An 18,894-nucleotide genomic window follows, 5' to 3' on the forward strand; every position below is an offset into this window, starting at 1 on the left:
TGTTCCCACAAATCCAAAAAACATACAGCCATCTAATAGTTTTTTTCCCCTCTAAGTTTTATTAAATGTTTTTATCTGTGAATAAATATCTGGACTGCCTGCGACAGCATAAATATACAATGAGAACGCCACCAAACACGTTACATTCAGGATATTTCAGTCGCACAGACACAGGCCACCTCATGTCACCGACAACAGACGAGCTGCAGGTCGAGATCAGTTCATATCAAAAAGAATCAAATCCATATTGCTGATTTCATCTTATTACATTTCTAAAATATTGCAGTTTTGTGCTTCTTTCAGTTCATTTTTTAACTTGAATTTAACAGTTTTCATCAACGTGAATGAACTGATCCCAACCTGTTTGAAGTTTCAACTAAAACTCTCCAAACATCTGCACAATCTCTCACACATTACATTTAAAATAAAATTAAAAAAAACTGCATTATAAACTTTTTACAGACTGAACAAACCATCATCAATCGTGATACATCACAGAGTGCTAAAAGCCTCGATACTGCACTCAAACAAAAGACTTGACTTTATTTTAAACTGACCTGAGTTCAGTGATAGCGCTGCGTTCACTGACTGTCGCGTCAGGTGACTGTCTGCCAGGACACCAGATTAAAACACTCCTTTACATTAGTTTGACAAGCTTGGGCTAAAACTAGTTAAAGTATTGCAGAAATAATATATTTATTTTCCTGGTTTGTAAAAAGACAGTCACCACAGGAATGATATCACTGTAAACACAAGAAGAAATGTAAGAAGAGGCTTCGGGTCACAACGTAAAAGACTGTAGACAAGCTAATGCTGTTTCTGTGCCGTACTGCGAAGTAATAAACACATGAACAGACTTCTCATGTTGCAGGTGGAACTTTACAGTGAGTCAGCGCTGGCAGTGTCGTCTCCGATATGTAGAAACTTTTAACTCTTTCAATGGTCAACAAACTTTGGCTGACTTACTTACAGGTTACAAAAACAAAATGCAAAATAAATAGTAAATAATATAGAAAAAAAGAAGAAAATAAAAATCCAGTTCTGGGAGAAAAAAAAACAAAATGTCTGAATATTTTAAAGTTGAAATCTAAAAGTCGTATTTTAACGTTTTAGTGAAATCTACATCATCGTGAACTTGTTTTGTTTGATTGAGAGCTACAGCTTTACACCTGTACGTATTTACACTAACTCACCTCAGGGATATACACACACACACACACACTACATGAATGTACAGTTTATCTCAATAGATAAATAAATATCACACACACACACTTAAGTGTTTGGGGGAAGATACATTCCACCACGTTGTGATGATGAAGTGAGGAAGGTCCAGCATTCAACTGGAGGCTGGTCATTTCCTACCAAGCTACAAAGCTGATGACAAAATAGGGAGAAAAATAAAATAAAAAATGTCCCCACTTACATGAATATAATACAAAAACCAACAACATCTACTAACACCATGATGAGGAGCTGCTACACTGGAGGGACAGTGTAGTACAGTTTATTATGTGGGTTGTTTTAATCTTCTACGTGTGGTTGTTTATCAGGACTTCCTGTCTGATCTAGGTTCAAAATGTTTTTCTCAAGTGCAAAGTGATGAGTTTTTCACCTCAGAGGACACCGTCACCTCGAGTCTCCTATTAAGAGTTTTTCCATCAGAGCAAACCGTCCAGGTTCTTCTCTGCGTTCTGCTTGTCGTCGGTGCTTTCCTGAGGGCTGTACTGGTTGTGGTAATCACGGAGGATGGTCACCACATCGTGGTGGCCGAAGTGGACGGCCTCGTCCATCGGCGTGTTCCCCCACCTGCAGGAAACACAGAGGGAAGATAAGAAGAAGAGTCCTTTATTAGTCCCATGGTGGGGAAATGTAATAATTTAGTATGTACAAGAACAAAAAGCAGCAGAAACAGGGGCGTGCTGCCACTGAGGTTAAATATTCTGTGTTTACCTGTCTCTGGGAACTGGGTTGACTTTACAGGCCTCCAGCAGGAAGCGAACCACCTCAGTGTGTCCTAAATAAAACACACACACACACACACACACACATCAGCTCCATGAACACAAAACACACTGATTAAACTGACTCGTTAACACATGAATCTTGTTTTCAGTGTTTCACCTTCAGCCGCCGCCACATGCAGGGCTGTCCTGGAGTCGTAGTCCCTCTGCTCCATGTCCATGGAGGACAGAGCAAACCTGGACGAACACGTTAAACATTAGAGTCAGTCAGTCAACCCTGAGAGGCAGGAAACTCTGGCTCACCATGGTTGAAGCTAACCTGCTAGCTGCCAGGAGCTAACCTGCTAGCTGCCAGGAGCTAACCTGCTAGCTGCCAGGAGCTAACCTGCTAGCTGCCAGGAGCTAACCTGCTAGCTGCCAGGAGCTAACCTGCTGACTGGCAGCTTCAACAAACCGTGAGTTTCTGCCTCCAGCACCAGTCATTTCCTCATTCATCCACCTATCCCAAGATTCATTGCGCCGGTAATGAAAACAAACAACACACCGACGGAGAGCCACTTTTAAATGTAAGTACCTCATTTAACCCAGTTCATCAGCTAACGGCACAACTGTTAAAACCAAGAGCCTTAAATCCTCAATTGTTTTGTATAAAAAAAAAAACTTGCGTGTAGTCAAGGTTGCTTAGCGACGGGAGCCTATGGCACGTTTAAGCGCACGTCTTGAGACGTAATTGACGTGTAAAGAGCATTTACTGTCGTCGTAAGACGTGCGAGTTTGACGTCTTAACGCTGACGTCATAGGACATGTTCTGGACCAACCCACGTGCCATATACAGCTCCTGAATTAGGACACATGATCAATACAGAATCATTTCAGCCAGTTCATTGCATCGATGTGATTGAACAACTGTCATATCATGCTGTAGATGATGTTTCTGAGTGAAACATAAAAACTGTCCTGAATGTAGTTTAAAAGTGAGGTTTAGTCTGAAACTGTATATAAATGTACCACATATACACAAATACAGTCTGATGCTGTTGAGCAAGATTTTTAAATGTAAAGTACAATAATATAATAATAAAATAGTTCCTGGGTCAGATTCTGAGGTTACATCAGTCTGATAAATAATGTGTCTAGTGGACGACACTGAATAAAACATCATAGTTTGAACTTATTGACTCTTTCACTGCTGCTTTTTAAAAACTAAATGTGATTTAATGTCACACGTTCATCTTTCCGGCTCCCCTGGATTAAAATGGAGGCTCTGCTCTTTATTTACCCGTTGCCATGGTGAATTGTTGAAGCTGAGCTCCATTGCTGATGGCATTTTGTATTCGTCATGGTTATCTCGGATCGGATTGTTTAAGCTGCTTTTCTGGAGCAGAGCCCAGGAGGACAAAAGGTAACACATGACACTGAATTATGTTTTCATCAGAGACACAGACCTCCTCAGGGCTGAGACGTCTCCTGTGTACGCAGCAAACAGCAGGTTGATCACTGACTTCACCTGAAACACAACAACACATTACAGCTCAACATCTACATACATATATATATTCACGTATATTTATATTTTTCCACTCTAATATATCTGTGTTTTTCTTGCCTATGTTCACATTGTATGGAATGAAGGACAAACATTACACACTGGTGGTACAGTCATTGTCCAGCAGGTGGAGCTAGAGACTTAAAGTCCTCCAGGCAAGGTCACACAGCATCAGGACACAGAGGGAGGATGTGACGCAGACTGTCTGAAAAATGTTCTAGTTCCTGTAAAAGTGACGTTATTGACTAAAACTTGACCGTAACCATGTGTAGAAGGTGCAGATGTGGGAATAACATGAACATGTTTGTTTTGCTGCTTCAAGGCTTAAAGAGGAGGACGCAGGACTGATGGAGGACTCACCCTCTGGTCTCCTCCTTCCCTGCGAGGATCCAGTTTCTTTGCAAAGTGCCTCAGATTGTCGTAGTTGTGGAAGTTACAGAGAGAAACCAGGTCCTGACAGAAGAAGAAGAAGACACGCTCAGCTCAGTCTCAACTGTTGGGGTCACCTGAGTTCAGCAGTGGTCACGTGATGTAACTAAAGCCGAGTTACCGTGCAGAACTGGATGCCTCTGACGCTGTTGCCTAGCTTGTCGAGAGGAGGAGACCAACACATGATGCCCATCACGTTTGGAACGACCAGCAGAATCCCACCGGCCACGCCAGATTTCGCCGGCAGGCCGACCTGCAACACAATCACCATGACGACGCGTCACGACCTGATGTTAACGAGAGGATCCGAGTGGCCCGGTGTGAACGAGTTACTCACGTGGAAAGCGAATTGTCCGGAGAAGTCGTACATGCCGCACGAATGCATCAGACTCAGAGTGTTCCGCACCGCCTCGGGGCTCAGCACACGCTCCCCCGTGATTGGACAGAAGCCGCCGTTGGCCAGAGTCGCCGCCATGACGCTGGCGCTCTCACAGGTAACCTCAATGGAGCACAGCTGATGATGAAAGAAAGTTAAGTTTATTATGATAAAACCTTCTCTACAGCTGAAGCAAATCGTTTTTTAACAATGAATAATATATTTGAATAAATTCCATGAACTTTTTCTGAGCTGTGTTTACCTGGAAGTAGAAGTCCAGGATGGAGGTCATGTCTGTCCCCTCTGGGAAACACTGTCAGATGAACAGAGTGACAATAATGAATATAAGAAACATGTCAAATTAAAACAGTAAAAAATAACTTTTAAAATGCAGTTCACCCTCTGTCAGTTATGTGGCTTCAGCTGAGAGTAAATAACGTCTCCTCGACTGTAGATGACCTTTGACCTTACCTTCTTCTCCTTCAGGTAGTAGCCGATGGCAAAGTTTCTGTCTCCAGACTCGCGCTCCGACTGGAAACTGGGACAGCGACACGTGAATGAGGTTTGTTCAGCTCCGTCATAATACATCAGTTTATCTCTGCAGTGACGTGTGACTTTACTCACGTGGCGTTGCTGAAGCCCACGTACTCGTTTCCTGCCAGTTTGTTCATAAAGTTCATGACCTGCGGATTTTCAAGTGTAAATTTAAACTCAGGAAAACAACTAGCAGGATAAGTGATGGTAAAAATAATCCAATATCACTCACATAGTCAAATTTCTCGGCGTTGCTTGCCCCTTGCTGAAACACAAAAATGATTATTAATCAAACAGCACGTCGGTCCAAACACATCAAACTGCCACTGACACTAAACGTTACCCACGTCATGACATTAGCACTATTATACATGATCCATATCTCTATGATATTAAACTACATGACTACAGTTGTAAAATTCATCAGTAATGTGACCAATCAAACCAGATGAATTAAGATTAGAAGTGGCAGACTAGCTGGAGATGGAGGAGGTGAAATAAAACAGTTAATCCACTCAGTGTTTCTGGTTTCGTAAAAAGAAAAGAAAGAAATTCAATGAACGGGATCAAAGGATAGTAAAAATAGTTTTTAATCTTTAAAATAAAAGGATATATATAAGACTAAGAATATAGCCATGTAGCTTTCAGTGTGTAGTAGTAAATACAAAGAGATCACTTTTAGTCTCGTATCTAAAGTAGAAATTATAATAAAAAACGAAAGACAAAACTAAACAAAGAAGTCCGTCTCTACAGAAGAATGGAGAATGACATAAAACCAGTGTTTGAGCCAGAGCTGCACTGTTTATAATCCAGACGTATAAACAGGAGGATGCAGGTGAAAAGTACAGAAGCAACACTGAAACATTCATTAACAGCCATGTGAAGGCTAAAAGCTTTGTCACAAATCCAGACCAAAAGAGGGGAAGAAATGATTAAAAAGGAAAATTACCAACGTCATTGACCTGTTGCTGTGGTCATAATTTCCCAAAGATCCTAATGCTGTAAAATATGCAACAACACATAAAACCACACAACGAGCCTTGAAAAGGTACATTGCAAATGAGTGTAGATCTAGAGTCAGAGAGAGGAGGAGGGACGCATGCAAACAGCCCCTCAGAGAACCTGGTTTTATTCTGGGGATCAATGACAGATTCAAGCTTCAGCTACACAAATCTCAACAGTGACAGGTTGGGATTCAGGAGATTTCTTTCACATTGTATGGGAATAATCAATCACATAGTTAGTTTCTGTTTTTATGTAAAGATACCTAAAAGAAAACTGAGGTCTAACTAGTAATTATCATCTACATGTTCTGATTGTAGCGTCGATCAGAAGCATCGTTCCCATACAATGTGACTGCAACACAAGATCCTGGATGATTCCTCTCCTCATCCAAAAACAAAGAAATACAACATGTGTAAAGATCAGCTTCCAGTGTTTCGGTTAAATCCTAATTATTCTCAGTCTTAAATAATTCCTATCTAATAGCTTCTTATTGAAGATGTTGCAGCTGAACATTAGAGAAAGAGGAACTAGTGCATGTTGGGGCTTCTGATATCTTGAGAGGACAGACTCTCGCTGTATGAATGTGATATTGTAATTAAAGTCTGACGCCCTTGTGGCCTCCTGTTGCTCCTCACTGGCCACTTGAGATACTGAGGTTTAGATTTTAATTTGAGTCTTAATCAGCAGGTGGTGCTCTTGTGTCTCTAACAGCAGGTTCCCTGATTAAAGCTGGTGATGTGTCTGAGCTGTGTAGACTGCAGGATATCCGCGCGATGCTGCTTTCTAAACTAAATCCCCTCTCAGCGTGATTATCTACAACCTTAATCTCCTGGGAACACAATTTTATTTCAGACAAATTCTCTTTGTTGGACTTTCTAGCTGCAGTAAGCATAAAAATAAAACCCCTCAATCTACTTCAAAGATTGTATTCAAAGTAAAAGTACTCCTTACCTTAATGAGGGAGGTGCAGACGATAGCACCGGCATTAACCATGGGGTTGTGAGGTTTATCTGGAAGAGAGAGGGACGCATTACTTCCCCCTTAGTCAGCTAATTTGTTGTCTTTGCTGTTTCAGAGTGAGTGGACATCAACGATACAGGAAGTGAACAGAGACGAGACTGTGGTGAGTAGACTCCTTTACTACTCTTACTTTACTAGCTGTTTGTAAGACAGGTGAGCTTTCTTTTTTAAAGCCTGTCAGTTTTTCCTTTGAACACCAAAGGAAACATATTATACACACATTTACTTACAGTATCGTAGCACCACCTCCACTTTTATGCCTTACTGTACTTTCCTAAAACATCATAGTACAATATGTCATAGTAATATCTCTGTATCTGTACAGACATCAGTACATGGGGCTCAGACAGTATCAGAGAGAAACCCGACAGCTTGGTTAGAATGAGGAGCGGGGGTGCGATCGGGTACGCAGCGACTGATTCCTCACCGTCTTCATTCAGGAAGAGCTTGTTGAATCGCAGGCCGCTGGGCTCTTTGCCAATGAAGCGGTGAACATACTCGGTGCCGTGGTCGTGAACAGCAATAGCGTATTTCAGAGGCTTGACACACGACTGCAGACAGAAAGGAACCTTGGTGTCACCGACAGTGTGCCTAAGAAAGAGGAGACAAGTTCCAGCACAGTCATGTGGCTTTTAGCATACCAGTGGTCGTTCAGTCATTCACAGTTATACGGCTGCCCCCACTGTTACTGTCCAGCCAACAAACAAAAACTATTTGGCATGAAACTGTACCTCTGTCCGTCGACGGTGCACAGGGCGACGGCCCACAGATCTGGACTGAAGCGGGCCAGCTGGGGAATGTAGTCTGCCACCTACAGAGTTGCACAACAATTTTAAAACTGCTTTTACTGGTTAATATGGTAAATGGAAAGACGAGACAATAATCTGTCTCTGCAGATTATTAGACTTCTGAAGCAGCTCTCACTCACCTGCCCTCCGGACATATTCTTGGCGTTTTCATAGAGCTCGTCGATGTGGGCGCAGAACGGCTGGAAGTCTGGGATGACAAACTTCTTCCTGAAGGCCTGGGTGAGCAGAACGATGTTGCTCTGGACACATCTAAGACAGGAGACAGCGTCCAGTCAGTCTATAACCAGGTATTTTCTTGCCCTTAATGTCATTAACTTTCTTAATATTAATGAAAACAATGAAGAAGTTAACTTTTGGACAGAAATCATCAGATCCTTCATCAGGCCTGACCAAGCTTCATGTTATACACTCTGCCACAGTGAGACATCTGCTGCTGGACTTAAACATCATGTGATGAGTTGTGTTGTCTTTTAGGGAACTGTTAGTTTTTCTGGCTCATTGCCTCCAGTTCCTAAACGAGCCGTCAGGTGCTGATGCAGTTTTTGGAAATGATTGTTCCTGCCTCCAGATTCTGTCCTGATCGTTTCTACTTGAGAGATTAAGAGCACAGATAGTAAAACCCACCACTCCATATAATAAGGTGGTGAGGTGGAAGCTGTGCCGCTCTGGCAGCAGAGAGATTTGTGGCTCAGCTATCTCACTGCATCAAACCCTGTCTAATCCCTGTAGCATGGGATCCCTGCAGAGAAAACACACGCTCCCCTTCCCTCCGTGAGGCGGAGCTCTATAAATAAGCCCAGCGAGCGGATGTGATGGATTCCAGCCAGGAGCGCCGGCGCTGGGGTCTGTGAGGATTCAGCTCCCTACTGAGCCGTCATATGCCCCGACTCGCCACACCGCCACTTCCCAAGCTGTCACCCAGCATCGTTTCCTCTGGGAGGGGGGGGGGTTAATGTGATTCTATTTTCCAGCTGTGTTCTTTGATTAATCGTTTCACTTCTTTTTGAACAAAACATGACACACATCGCTTCTCAAATTTATCAATTATATTGACTCCTCTCGATCGACTTTTTCAGTTTCATACTCCCTGACTCCCGTCTTTGTTTCTGTCGTTAATAAATGACAAGGCGGTTTTTGTGGATTTGTCGAGAACACCTACACCTTCTTGGTTTTTGACTCATGTTTCATGTCACAATTAAAATGCTTTTTTATTTTTTTTTTTGTTAACCGCAATTTACTCGCAATATAATGACTTGATCTTTGATGTAGGTCATTGAAAGGTCATTCTGTGATACCACCTCTTTAGCTCTGAATGATTGTCACTCATCAATACAGATCAATATTGTATGTTTTTTGTCCTCATTTTGAAACCAACATTTTATTCATGCCCTTCACACTCCTTTAATAATGTTCTCACACTGAAATGCTTCCTGGAGATAAACTGATTAATTTCTATAGTTCAACCAAGTGTTCTGTTTTCCCCTACAGTCGTGTTCTTGAATGCATCCAGCTGGATGACGTGCAAACTGAGAGCTGATGAATAATTAACGACATGCAGCAGAACAGTGCAGAGGACTTTGACCAGCATTAATAATTCTGAATGTGATGAAAGATTGATGCTGATAATAAAGGTGGAACAGGAGGCGGGACATTAAAGTGACAATAACTAAAGATATGCAGAGTCACTCTACCTGTCCAACAACTTCCTCACAACCACTGAATTTACACTCTATAGTCTGGAAGATCATGTTCTTCAATAAAGCTGCAATAAAATAAAAAAAGGGAAATCTACTTTTTGAAGAGGTGCCGGTCCAGCGCTCCGTCAGAGGTCGTCTTCAAGGTCACCTTCAGCATCTCCATACATTCCTTCAGCCGGGGGTCTCCTGTGCGAAGCCCAGTGGCTTTAAGAGCCTGAGGAGAACAGGGGGGGGGGCATGATGATTAAGAGAGACCTGACAACAAATCAATAAGCTGAGACTCCTGAACAAGCTTACAAGAGGAGTTACCCATAATTCAACCAGGGAGGGATCTGTACAGGGCCCAGGCTGACTCACTGCGAGGCTGCTGACACTTTATGAACATAAGCAGCTTTTTACATCTTGCAGAAACAAATCGTTTGCAGTGGAATTTCTCACAAGTCGCTGGTGCAGTGCAGGGAGTTCACTTCTCGTCTTTAATGCAGATAATCTGGCTGGTGTTTGTTATGATTTATCCCCAATTAGCTCTTAATAAATGTCCTACATTTCTGTAAACTTTCACAACTTTTACTCTCTAAACTTTGCAAAGCTATGTGCGTATACATTCATAAAACTTCTGTTTATACGTTAAAGTCGTTTTCTCTCATCTGTTCAGGATATTGTGTTATTATTAGTATTATTATTATTATTATTATTATGATTATAGCAGCTGTTCCACTGTCAGAGTCTCTGGAAGTTGTGAATGCCTCAGATATAACTCACTGTGGTGAATTTGTGTGCAGGGATTTTCTCTTGGCCCTCTGCGATGGTGTAGAAGAGCAGGTCCTCCAGACTGGGCAGGATGCCTGCCTTCCTTCTCCTGCAGGAAAGACAAATAAACACACACAGACAGAAAAGTGAGAAAAATAAGTCCACAGTGAGGCGGGCAGAGGTACAGACATGGAGGGGGACTGCAGCAGAGGGGAGGAGAAAAAGCTTTTTGACTGCAAGGAGAAGCAGTGAGTAATAACTGTAATACTGCACTGGAAAACATTACCTTACACTGGCCTTACTGCAGTATCAGAACCTGTGGAAAAGACTCGTACAGTACGACCTAACGCCAGAGACACGGCTGCTCTGTAAGACTTATTAACTTTTCCAGAGGTTAATATGCTGCCATAAGGCCACTGTAATGTAAACTGTTAATTGTCTGCTTTAGTAGAATACCAGCCAGGAATATGTTTTTTTTTTTTTTTTTTACACGTGTCATTGAACTCTGAACCCAGCATGAATGGACAGAGCGTCAGGACAGCATCAGAACACACAGACCAGAACAGCAGCAAATATTTCATGACGAACAGCACCGTCAGAAAGTGAAGATGACGCAGCCTTAAAGGCATCTTCATTCAGGCGATGTAAGGTTGCAGTGTCAGAGCGATTCAGCCGAATAAAAGAGCACAGTCTGTGAATTGTGATGACTGGGCCTCAGCTGCTGCAGCTGTGACGTGGAGGCTTGCCAACAACCCGGGGCACGTTGACGGCATGTTGTTCAGTGGCTGGGAAACAACCACCAGCCTCCTACTGAAATACAATACAGTCTGCAATGTGGCTGCTGAAACATCCAGCAATCAGACTTCGAGGAACTTCAGACGTCTACAGTTTCACAGCTGAAGGCTTGACGGATCTGATTTAGGTTCATGCATCGTTTGGCCGAGAAGCAGCTGATTCCAGCCCTTGATGTAAATGTCTCAGCAGTGATATTACCGCTGTAATCCTCTAATCTGCTGCTGCCTTAATTAGTGAACTTCATGATGAACTTTATTATTATCTAGTATTATGGTCTGGCTGGTATTCTAAGCAGTTTCCACACCGAGTCGTCTCTGGGAGGAAAGTTAGTAGCGTGTCAGGAGGCAGACGGGGCGACCAGCTCACAGCAGGCTCTCTGCTATGATTCATATTAACACCAAATTGGATTTGTGCAAAGCTCTGGGTGCCCAGGCTCAGAATGTCCCGCAATGCATCATGGGCCACTGGCCTGCGTGCTGGTGGAGGATGTCTGTAGGTAAAGCTTTAGCTGGCAGGTGGCTCCTCTCAGCAGCCAACCAGAAATAAATCTGATTTGGACCCTTGGAGACATGAGAAATCTACCAGAGTGTAATCTCACACTCAGCACTCACAGGGTTTCCTCTGGTTTGACTCAGCAGCAGTCACAGAAAATGGAACATTAATACAACTACAGAACAACTGTAATGAGCCAGATTTGCAAAAAGGAAGTCTCAAATGACGAACAGGAATCAATTTTAAACTGTTTCCTTGTGTAATTTGGATAAAACAGCAAACGAATTGAGATCTGCCTACATCAAAAACAGCGGCGGCTGTAGTTATAAATCTCATGGTAAACAAACAATGGTGGAAACAGAGATGAAGGTTGTACATTGTTCCTGAGCTCCACTGCTGCAGAGGAAACACCGGCACCAGAGTCAGAGCTCGTTACTGCAGCTAACAGATTTCTAGCACAGTTCCACTTAATGTCTGAAGTCAGAAATTCTGAGCAACAAGATCAGAACTGCAGTTATGTTGCTCTCCAAACACCAGGAAACAAACATGGCTGCAAAAAACTATCAGTCAATTATTGGTGATAACGGAGAATTAGAGAAGAATCATGTCTCATATTTTGAAATTCTTTTGAACTCCTGACCTGAGGAACGCAGCTTTAACACTAAAAACAAATCTCATGCTAACTGAATTAGCATGTTGTCGAGTCCTTAGATTGATTGTTTGTGCGGTCCATCTCTGACCTCGTTAACAGACATTTGATGCCTGCCGGTGGAGACACGTCGGAGAGAGAGAGAGAGAGAGAGAGAGAGAGAGAGAGAGAGTGTTTGTGTGTGTGTGTGGGGGGGGGGGGGGGGGGTGAAGAGACAGACCAGGGTGAGGTGGAAGGTAGAGGGGAGAGGATTCAAGCACAGCCGTTGGGAGGAAGTGAGGTCATTTCAAGGTAAAAGCGGTTGTCGGCTTTCTGCAGAAAACCTCTACTTCTACTGGAGAATGGATTAAAAACATAAAAAGACTAAAACTAAAAGAAAAAATAGAAACATACTTACAAATGTAAAGCAAGCAGATCAACAACAGGGAGAGAGTGTGCAGAGGGAATAATACTGAATTAGTCACAGTGGCAATGGCACACATACATATAATGTGTCAAAAAGCAAAATGTACACAGATTATTCAGTGAGTATGAACACTGGTATAATTCATAGCTGCTGTCACAACAACAAATTAATTAAAAAACATGAAACGCATGAATAAAACCTGACAAAATCACAACAAATCATAATAAGCAGTTACACTTTGCAGTAATGAAGGTTTAAACAAACAGTGGTGTGTTAAGTAGGCCCGTGTCTAAAAATAAACCTTGCTTATAATAATTATTCCAAGCTGCAGCAACATTAAAACGAAGGAAAACCTGGAGACGGCTGATTTAAGAAGCTGTAAGTCACAGCCTTGTTAAGTTAATGTGGCCTGTGAGAGATTTCACCTCTGGGAGTATCATCACCAGCAGGTTAGAGGTGAGCACTGGAACATCTGGACCGGCCGGGATCGCCTCATTAATCCACCTCAGCTGCTCTCATTAGCGCTGGAGCTAGCTCTGTCTGTCCCTCCCTCTCTGTGTGTTTTTAAAGGTCAGCTGATGATTCAACACAGTTTGTCCAGAAGGTGAAACCAAACCAACACTGCACTGCAGACCCACTTTGAATCAAGCTGCACATCTTTATGCAATATGCAAATTTCTTGTCATTTTTTAAATTTTATATTTCCCTGGTTAGTTTAAAAAAAAAATTTAAAATCTTACAAATCTCCCACTGTCTGTGAACTGAGCGTGAGACAGCATATAAAGCTTCAACCAATTACCAAAACATGTTTGTATACTCTTCTTCTGTTCTGTCCACTCAGCAGGTCAGTAGTGCTGAAGGTATTTCTGACGTCAGTTCTCTCGGTGAAGACGCACTGGAACCAGCAGCTGTCTGTTGACAGGACAGCTGGTCCTGAGGACAGTGACAGCTGATGACGTCGAGCGTGGTTGGAAAGTTTTATACAAACAACCAAGTATCTGTTTCTAGAGATAAAACGACTGGACTGAGGGAGGATGTCTCTAAACAAAATAAGTAAAAATACAGATAAAGTTCCTGTTTCACTTTCATTAGGTCGAGAAAATACTTTCAAACAGTAATTAGGTTTAAATAATGCAAAACAAAGCTTTCAAATCCAATCCCATTAAGTTAAATGAGCAATGACAGGAAATTACAAACGCAGAGCAAAGATCAAGATAATAATGATGATTTGAAGTCTTTCCACTCAGCCCACTACAGATGATGGGATTTCATTTAATTGATACATCAAAGTCGCAGACAGAGATGCTCGTATTGACGAGTCGAGTGTCGGTCTGAGCCGATCGATGGCGCTGGTTTCACTGCCTCACAGATGTCATGACAAATTGGTGTGGGGTGGAGGCAGACATGAGACTGGGAGCGCTGAGAGGCGGCGCTGCACAAATCAATCTGTGTGAGTGACTCATCTGCTCCTTTAGGCTCTGACAACTGCTGGGCAGCGCGCCAGCACGCAGGCTTTGGTGCAAAAACCATGGAAAAATGATGTGGGCGGGATAAGCTCCACTGCATTACTAACATTTTTAACCCTTTATTAACTGGGCCACAGCCTCAGGACCCTCACACCCAGACTGGATTGGAGGCTGAACGCTGTCTGGACCTCTGAGAATTCAAACCCCCAGATTTAATCACTGACCTCTGACCCTGGTTATTTGCTCTGTCTGGCACTAAAACCTGGTGATGATGTCATTTCCTGTTTGAACACAGCCAAAGCTGTGATGACGGCGTGACCAGCATTACAGGATTTGATAATCTGATTCTGGTTCTCATAATAAAGTAAAAATGATTATTGTTCATTTTATTTAGGTTTTTCATGCTTCACGTGTATGTGGGGAAATGTTCATGATGTGAATATTCTAGTTACTTATTATTTACTTATTAGTTACTTATTGTTCGTCAGCTGCAATAAAGTTTATCTGTCTTGTCTTTAGGGCTGCCGGTAACAATTATTTCCATTATTGATTAATCTGCCACTTATTTTCTTAATCAATCAACAACAGAAAGCTCCAGAGAAACCAAGGCGATGTCTTCAAATTACTTGTTTTGTCCAATCGATTATTATTATTGATTAATTGTTGGTTCATGGACTAATTGGATGGATAATGGTTGATTTTCTGCAGAGTAAATGCCTAATGTTTAAACTGCCCAGGATCTTTTTTTCTTGGATTTTTTGTGTCACAACTCTTTGATAATCACAGATCCACAGATTCAGATGACTCAGCGCCTGTTGAAGCTGCCTTTCAACAACTGATAATGAAAAGCTCCTGTGCTCCACTAACCAGCACTCGAGACTGAACCTGTTCACTCACTGAGATTGCTATGATTGTATTTAACAGAACAAGCTGAAGCTGCATCTTGTCTCCAGGGGAAACAAGATGTTGATGAAAACCAGTCAGCAAATGACTGCCTGAACCCGGCCGACAACTTAAGCAAATTGTCCGTGAACGGAAAAAAATGGGGCAACTTCGGTCTGCGGGGGCAATGAGGCGGGATACAGGCTGGTGCTAAACTATTATGTAGGAACCATATATCTGGGAAAAATTAGCATCTTTATTTGCACTTGTAAGATGAATACACATGATTCTGTTTAATGCAATGCCAACTGCTGCACTGCCTTTATCTCTGTCCATAAACACTGTCACGACTGTTACAGCAAAGCTTCGACAGTTCAGCTTGTCAGGATGAGTTACTGTCTACAAAGCAGGATTCCCTTCCTCTGATTCTCTGTGCTTCAACAGCTAAAGTTAACACTAACATATCACCAAACACTGTCTAAAACATTGTCAATAATCTACTTATTAAAATGTCAGATATCCACTGCAGTCAGAGGAGGAAGCAGATTCCTCAGTCAACACTCCAGTGTTTGCAGAGGGAAACAGGAAGCACCGATTCAAATTTCAGGCACATTTACATCTCATTAAAATAACAGATGCAGCAGACGCCAAGCTGCTGGAATACAGATGCAGCAACACGCCAACCAAGCAAAGATACTTGGGGTTTTCATCACTAACAGCATCAACTGAACAAACATTCCCCACGCTGGTCCAAACTGGATCACTGTCGTAACTGATGTCAGGGGGTTTAAGGGGGAGGCAGTGGAACAGGGAGGCCTTGTCAACCTGTGGTGGTGTCGTGGTGGTTCTGGTCCTTAACCTGCATCTCATCCTCACTCCTCCACCAGCGCTCACTCATCTCCCCTGTTGACCAATCACCTCAGCCATCCACTTAATTATAGCCTCATAATGTCACTTGCATCTTGCATCGATTATGTACAACATAATCAATGATCAAACTATAAAAATCAATGACAAAAATATGTAAGCTGCATTCCTGGATGCAAGAGTGACTGACCTTCATTAGACATTAGGTCATTGCTTGGTCTGTCACTAGCTAAAGCTAAAGAGATGCAGATTTTGTTTGTTATGGGTCTATAGGGATTTTCACAGCTTCACGCCTCAGTGGTTTAACATGCTGGAGATGGCAGCTGTAGCTCCTGGTGGTCACGATTATCTGCCTGGCTGTGTAAGATAAGCCATTTTCACGTGAGGTGATTAATTTAATTTCATCCACCTCGCAATTCGACCTTAAGACCTTTATCTCACAAAGTAGTAAATGATATCCCAATATGGGGTTTTTTAATATTTAGTGACAGTGGCTACATCTGGTCTGGACTAGCATGTTTGTCCGATAATGGATCTCTGTCTGCCTGTACAGCTACTTAGCAATCACGCTGATTACCTGTATGCACGCAGCTGGTCTTTCACCACCCTGACCAGCCTAGTTACCTGGTAAACACTACAACTACAGCCTCCACTAGCCATTAGCTGGCTAGCTAGTCAGTCAGTTGCAGGTCAACAGCATCTGTGTTAGCAGCTAGTGGCGTCACGCGCCTGTAGACCTTCGATGCTGAATTACATTCTTAATATCACAAATTAAAATCAGCATAGCCTGTAACTGTAAGACAAACAACACAAATTAAGACATTTTATGATAAAAGTTAATGTTAGCAACCAGTCATTAATTCGGCATATGTTTTGTTTGTAAATACTGACATATTATGGTAAAAAAAATAAACTTTAAGGAATGGTTTCCCAGGCGTCATCGTCGTCTTCTGTGTTAAATTGCTGTATTAAATTGTCGTTTTTTTCTACGGAGTTCGGTCTACCGTGGAGCTAGCGGCTAACATCTGCCAACAGACCGGGGCTAAGGTTACTCACTTCTCCGCTGCAGAGTCCTTGGAGGCTTCATTGTGGCCGTCGTTGTGGCCGTCGTTGTGGCCCTTGGAGCAAAAGCCTCTCACGCCGTGCTTTCTGGTGAAGTGCTGCGGGGCTTGAGCTCTCCACCCGGCAAATGCCCTCCCTCTGCCCGGGGACCAGCCATTCGAAGTGACGGTACTCAAGCAGGCAGCGGTCGCAGGTGCGGCTTTCACACCGACTCTACCTGTCAACGGACGCTTGAGCTGGGTTTGAAATAACTCCTTGAGCGCTACCGTTGACCGAAAATGTAACATTTCAATCCCGTGGAGAGGACTGTGTGGATGGAGTAACTACCGTAAAACCAAAGTGAAGAAATCTGGAGAATAAAACAGTCGTGTTTTCCTATGACAGTGTTCGGCTTCCTCGGTCGAGTAACGGTTTTTCCTCAGTGGGATACAACCTACCTTTAACACCGCCTGAGATCTGATTGGAGCGTCATAATTCATATCTGCACCTGATTGGTCAGAAGGGCTGTCAATCATCAGAACCGCCGGGGTAGTGTTTTGGACCGTAGTGTTATCTCCATCATTCCACAACATTTTAAAGCGATTATGAACATAATTCACTCTTTTAATGTTTTTAAATACATAATTTCCTCTTTGAAAAGCAGGACCAGGAAGTAACGATGCTATATCAGACTTTATAAAGAAAGAAAACACAACAAATTATATGAAATGTATGGGATTGGGGAGGGATGACATAGGATATTAATTATTTATATTGCACTAATACCATCAACCAAAAGTTGAATCGTGTAGTATTGAATGAGGCCACTGAACAGTAGATATCTGTCTTGTCTCTCCTATGTTCTCTCTTCTAATTTGTTTACAACTTCCTAAAGTTTTCCTTTAAGTTCTTCAAATTTTGTTAAGTCAATAATACAGAATATAATCAACTGTACAGAGTATATTGTTAGAGTAGGGTTCGTATAATTTATTACATATCAATTAAAATTTGTATTTATATTTATTTTTTATTTTTTTAATATTCATTTTGTATTCATATTATGTTTATCTGTGTGGTTGTAGTTTAGAATATGCCATGTTTATGTGAGCAGCAGATACATACTGTGATGCCTTGTCCTGGTGCGCCACCCTGCGGTTTGTTTTGGTACTGCACATATTCAGATTGTAGCAGTGGCAGCAGATGGCAGTCTCTGTCCTCAACAAAAATAGTTACAGCACCATCTCCTGGTTAGAAATAATTTAATTTGGTCCCCAGGCATCAAGGACACACTCACAAACCAAGAATAGATTTTTATAAAGTGACAAAAAGCCTCTAATTTTATGCTTTGTTTGGGTTTTCTTCACTATCTTTGTATATGTATGAAAGTGTCACATTCAGGTCAAATTTCTTTTATATAAACAAATTCTGAACTAATAGCTCTAATATATTATTCCTTTTGTATTCCACCTGAGTCAGACAGCATTTTAATGTTTGTTTTGAACTCTTTGGCGGCCTGGGTGGGTGGAGTTTGACACCCAGCATGAAATAGTGACCTACAACAGAGATTACTCACTGGAAAGTATTTTGCAAGTTGCTTCAGTTTACTTTTCTCTGGCTCCCAACCTTTTATCTGACTTTATCTGAATTGCAGTAAACTCCACCCACCTGGAGCTCCAAGTAGAATAAATCAAACAAACTGACCTGACTAATAGTGCCTCACTTAGAACATGAAACATTCATGAATTTGGACGAAGTCCACAGAAGGAGAGTCAGAATCTGCAGCTCTGATTTCCATGTAATCAGGTCTCGAGGTAAAGGGGACTTCCAACAAAAACGTTCATGTGTGTTGCTTCAAAGATACTTTTGGGGCATGCACTGACAGACCTGCAGGTAAATAACCAGAGGCCTTAAAGCTTGTACTTCTAAAAATAAGATTGTGAAATCTGTCACATTTAAATGTGAAATTTGAAAATTTGCCCAAACATGTTGCTTACCTGCAAGAAACTAGGTACATCACAGTCAGTGCGTCTCTGTTTCAGTCTCATGTATGTTTGCTAAAGCAGTTTTATAATTAGATGACAGTCGTTTACCCAGAAGTCAGTGTACGTTAAAGCTGTGAGCTACAGACACATGACCTTAACTAGATGGTGTCAGATACTATTAGAG

General features: G+C 42.1%; 1 protein-coding gene across 2 annotated transcripts; it reads right to left on the reverse strand.

Moving 5' to 3' along the window:
• Positions 1-36: 36 nt before the first annotated feature.
• Positions 37-17,167, reverse strand: glsa (glutaminase a). Of its 2 annotated transcripts, XM_023429858.2 has the most exons (18): positions 16,744-17,167; positions 10,143-10,239; positions 9,476-9,594; positions 7,803-7,932; positions 7,606-7,685; positions 7,302-7,465; positions 6,806-6,864; positions 5,082-5,114; positions 4,940-4,998; positions 4,787-4,853; positions 4,578-4,628; positions 4,277-4,453; positions 4,061-4,192; positions 3,871-3,963; positions 3,410-3,471; positions 2,125-2,201; positions 1,954-2,017; positions 37-1,809 (listed from the first exon to the last, which is right to left on the reverse strand). In XM_023429858.2, exons 1-18 carry the CDS (start codon positions 17,034-17,036, stop codon positions 1,662-1,664), a joined length of 1,905 nt encoding a protein of 634 aa, XP_023285626.1. In that variant the 5' UTR covers positions 17,037-17,167; the 3' UTR covers positions 37-1,661. The 2 variants fall into 2 exon arrangements, 1 of the variants encoding a protein (XP_023285626.1); XR_015438703.1 differs by lacking the exons at positions 37-1,809; positions 1,954-2,017; positions 2,125-2,201 and adding an exon at positions 3,613-3,734 and having other exon boundaries at positions 3,439-3,471.
• Between the last annotated feature and the right edge of the window lie 1,727 nt (positions 17,168-18,894).

This window comes from Seriola lalandi, unplaced genomic scaffold (assembly GCF_002814215.2).
Source record: "Seriola lalandi dorsalis isolate HSWRI2012SDOR001 ecotype SW California unplaced genomic scaffold, Sedor1 jcf7180002054899, whole genome shotgun sequence".
Taxonomy (NCBI): domain Eukaryota; kingdom Metazoa; phylum Chordata; class Actinopteri; order Carangiformes; family Carangidae; genus Seriola; species Seriola lalandi.

Excerpts from the sequence above, each read along its gene's own strand:
- glsa (XM_023429858.2), bottom strand. The coding sequence starts at position 17,036 with ATGTTACATTTTCGGTCAACGGTAGCGCTCAAGGAGTTATTTCAAACC. Across the intron at positions 3,964-4,060 it reads GAGGCATCCAGTTCTGCACG|GACCTGGTTTCTCTCTGTAA; the intron begins GTAACTCGGCTT and ends TTCTTCTGTCAG. Across the intron at positions 2,202-3,409 it reads GACGTCTCAGCCCTGAGGAG|GTTTGCTCTGTCCTCCATGG; the intron begins GTCTGTGTCTCT and ends GTGTTCGTCCAG.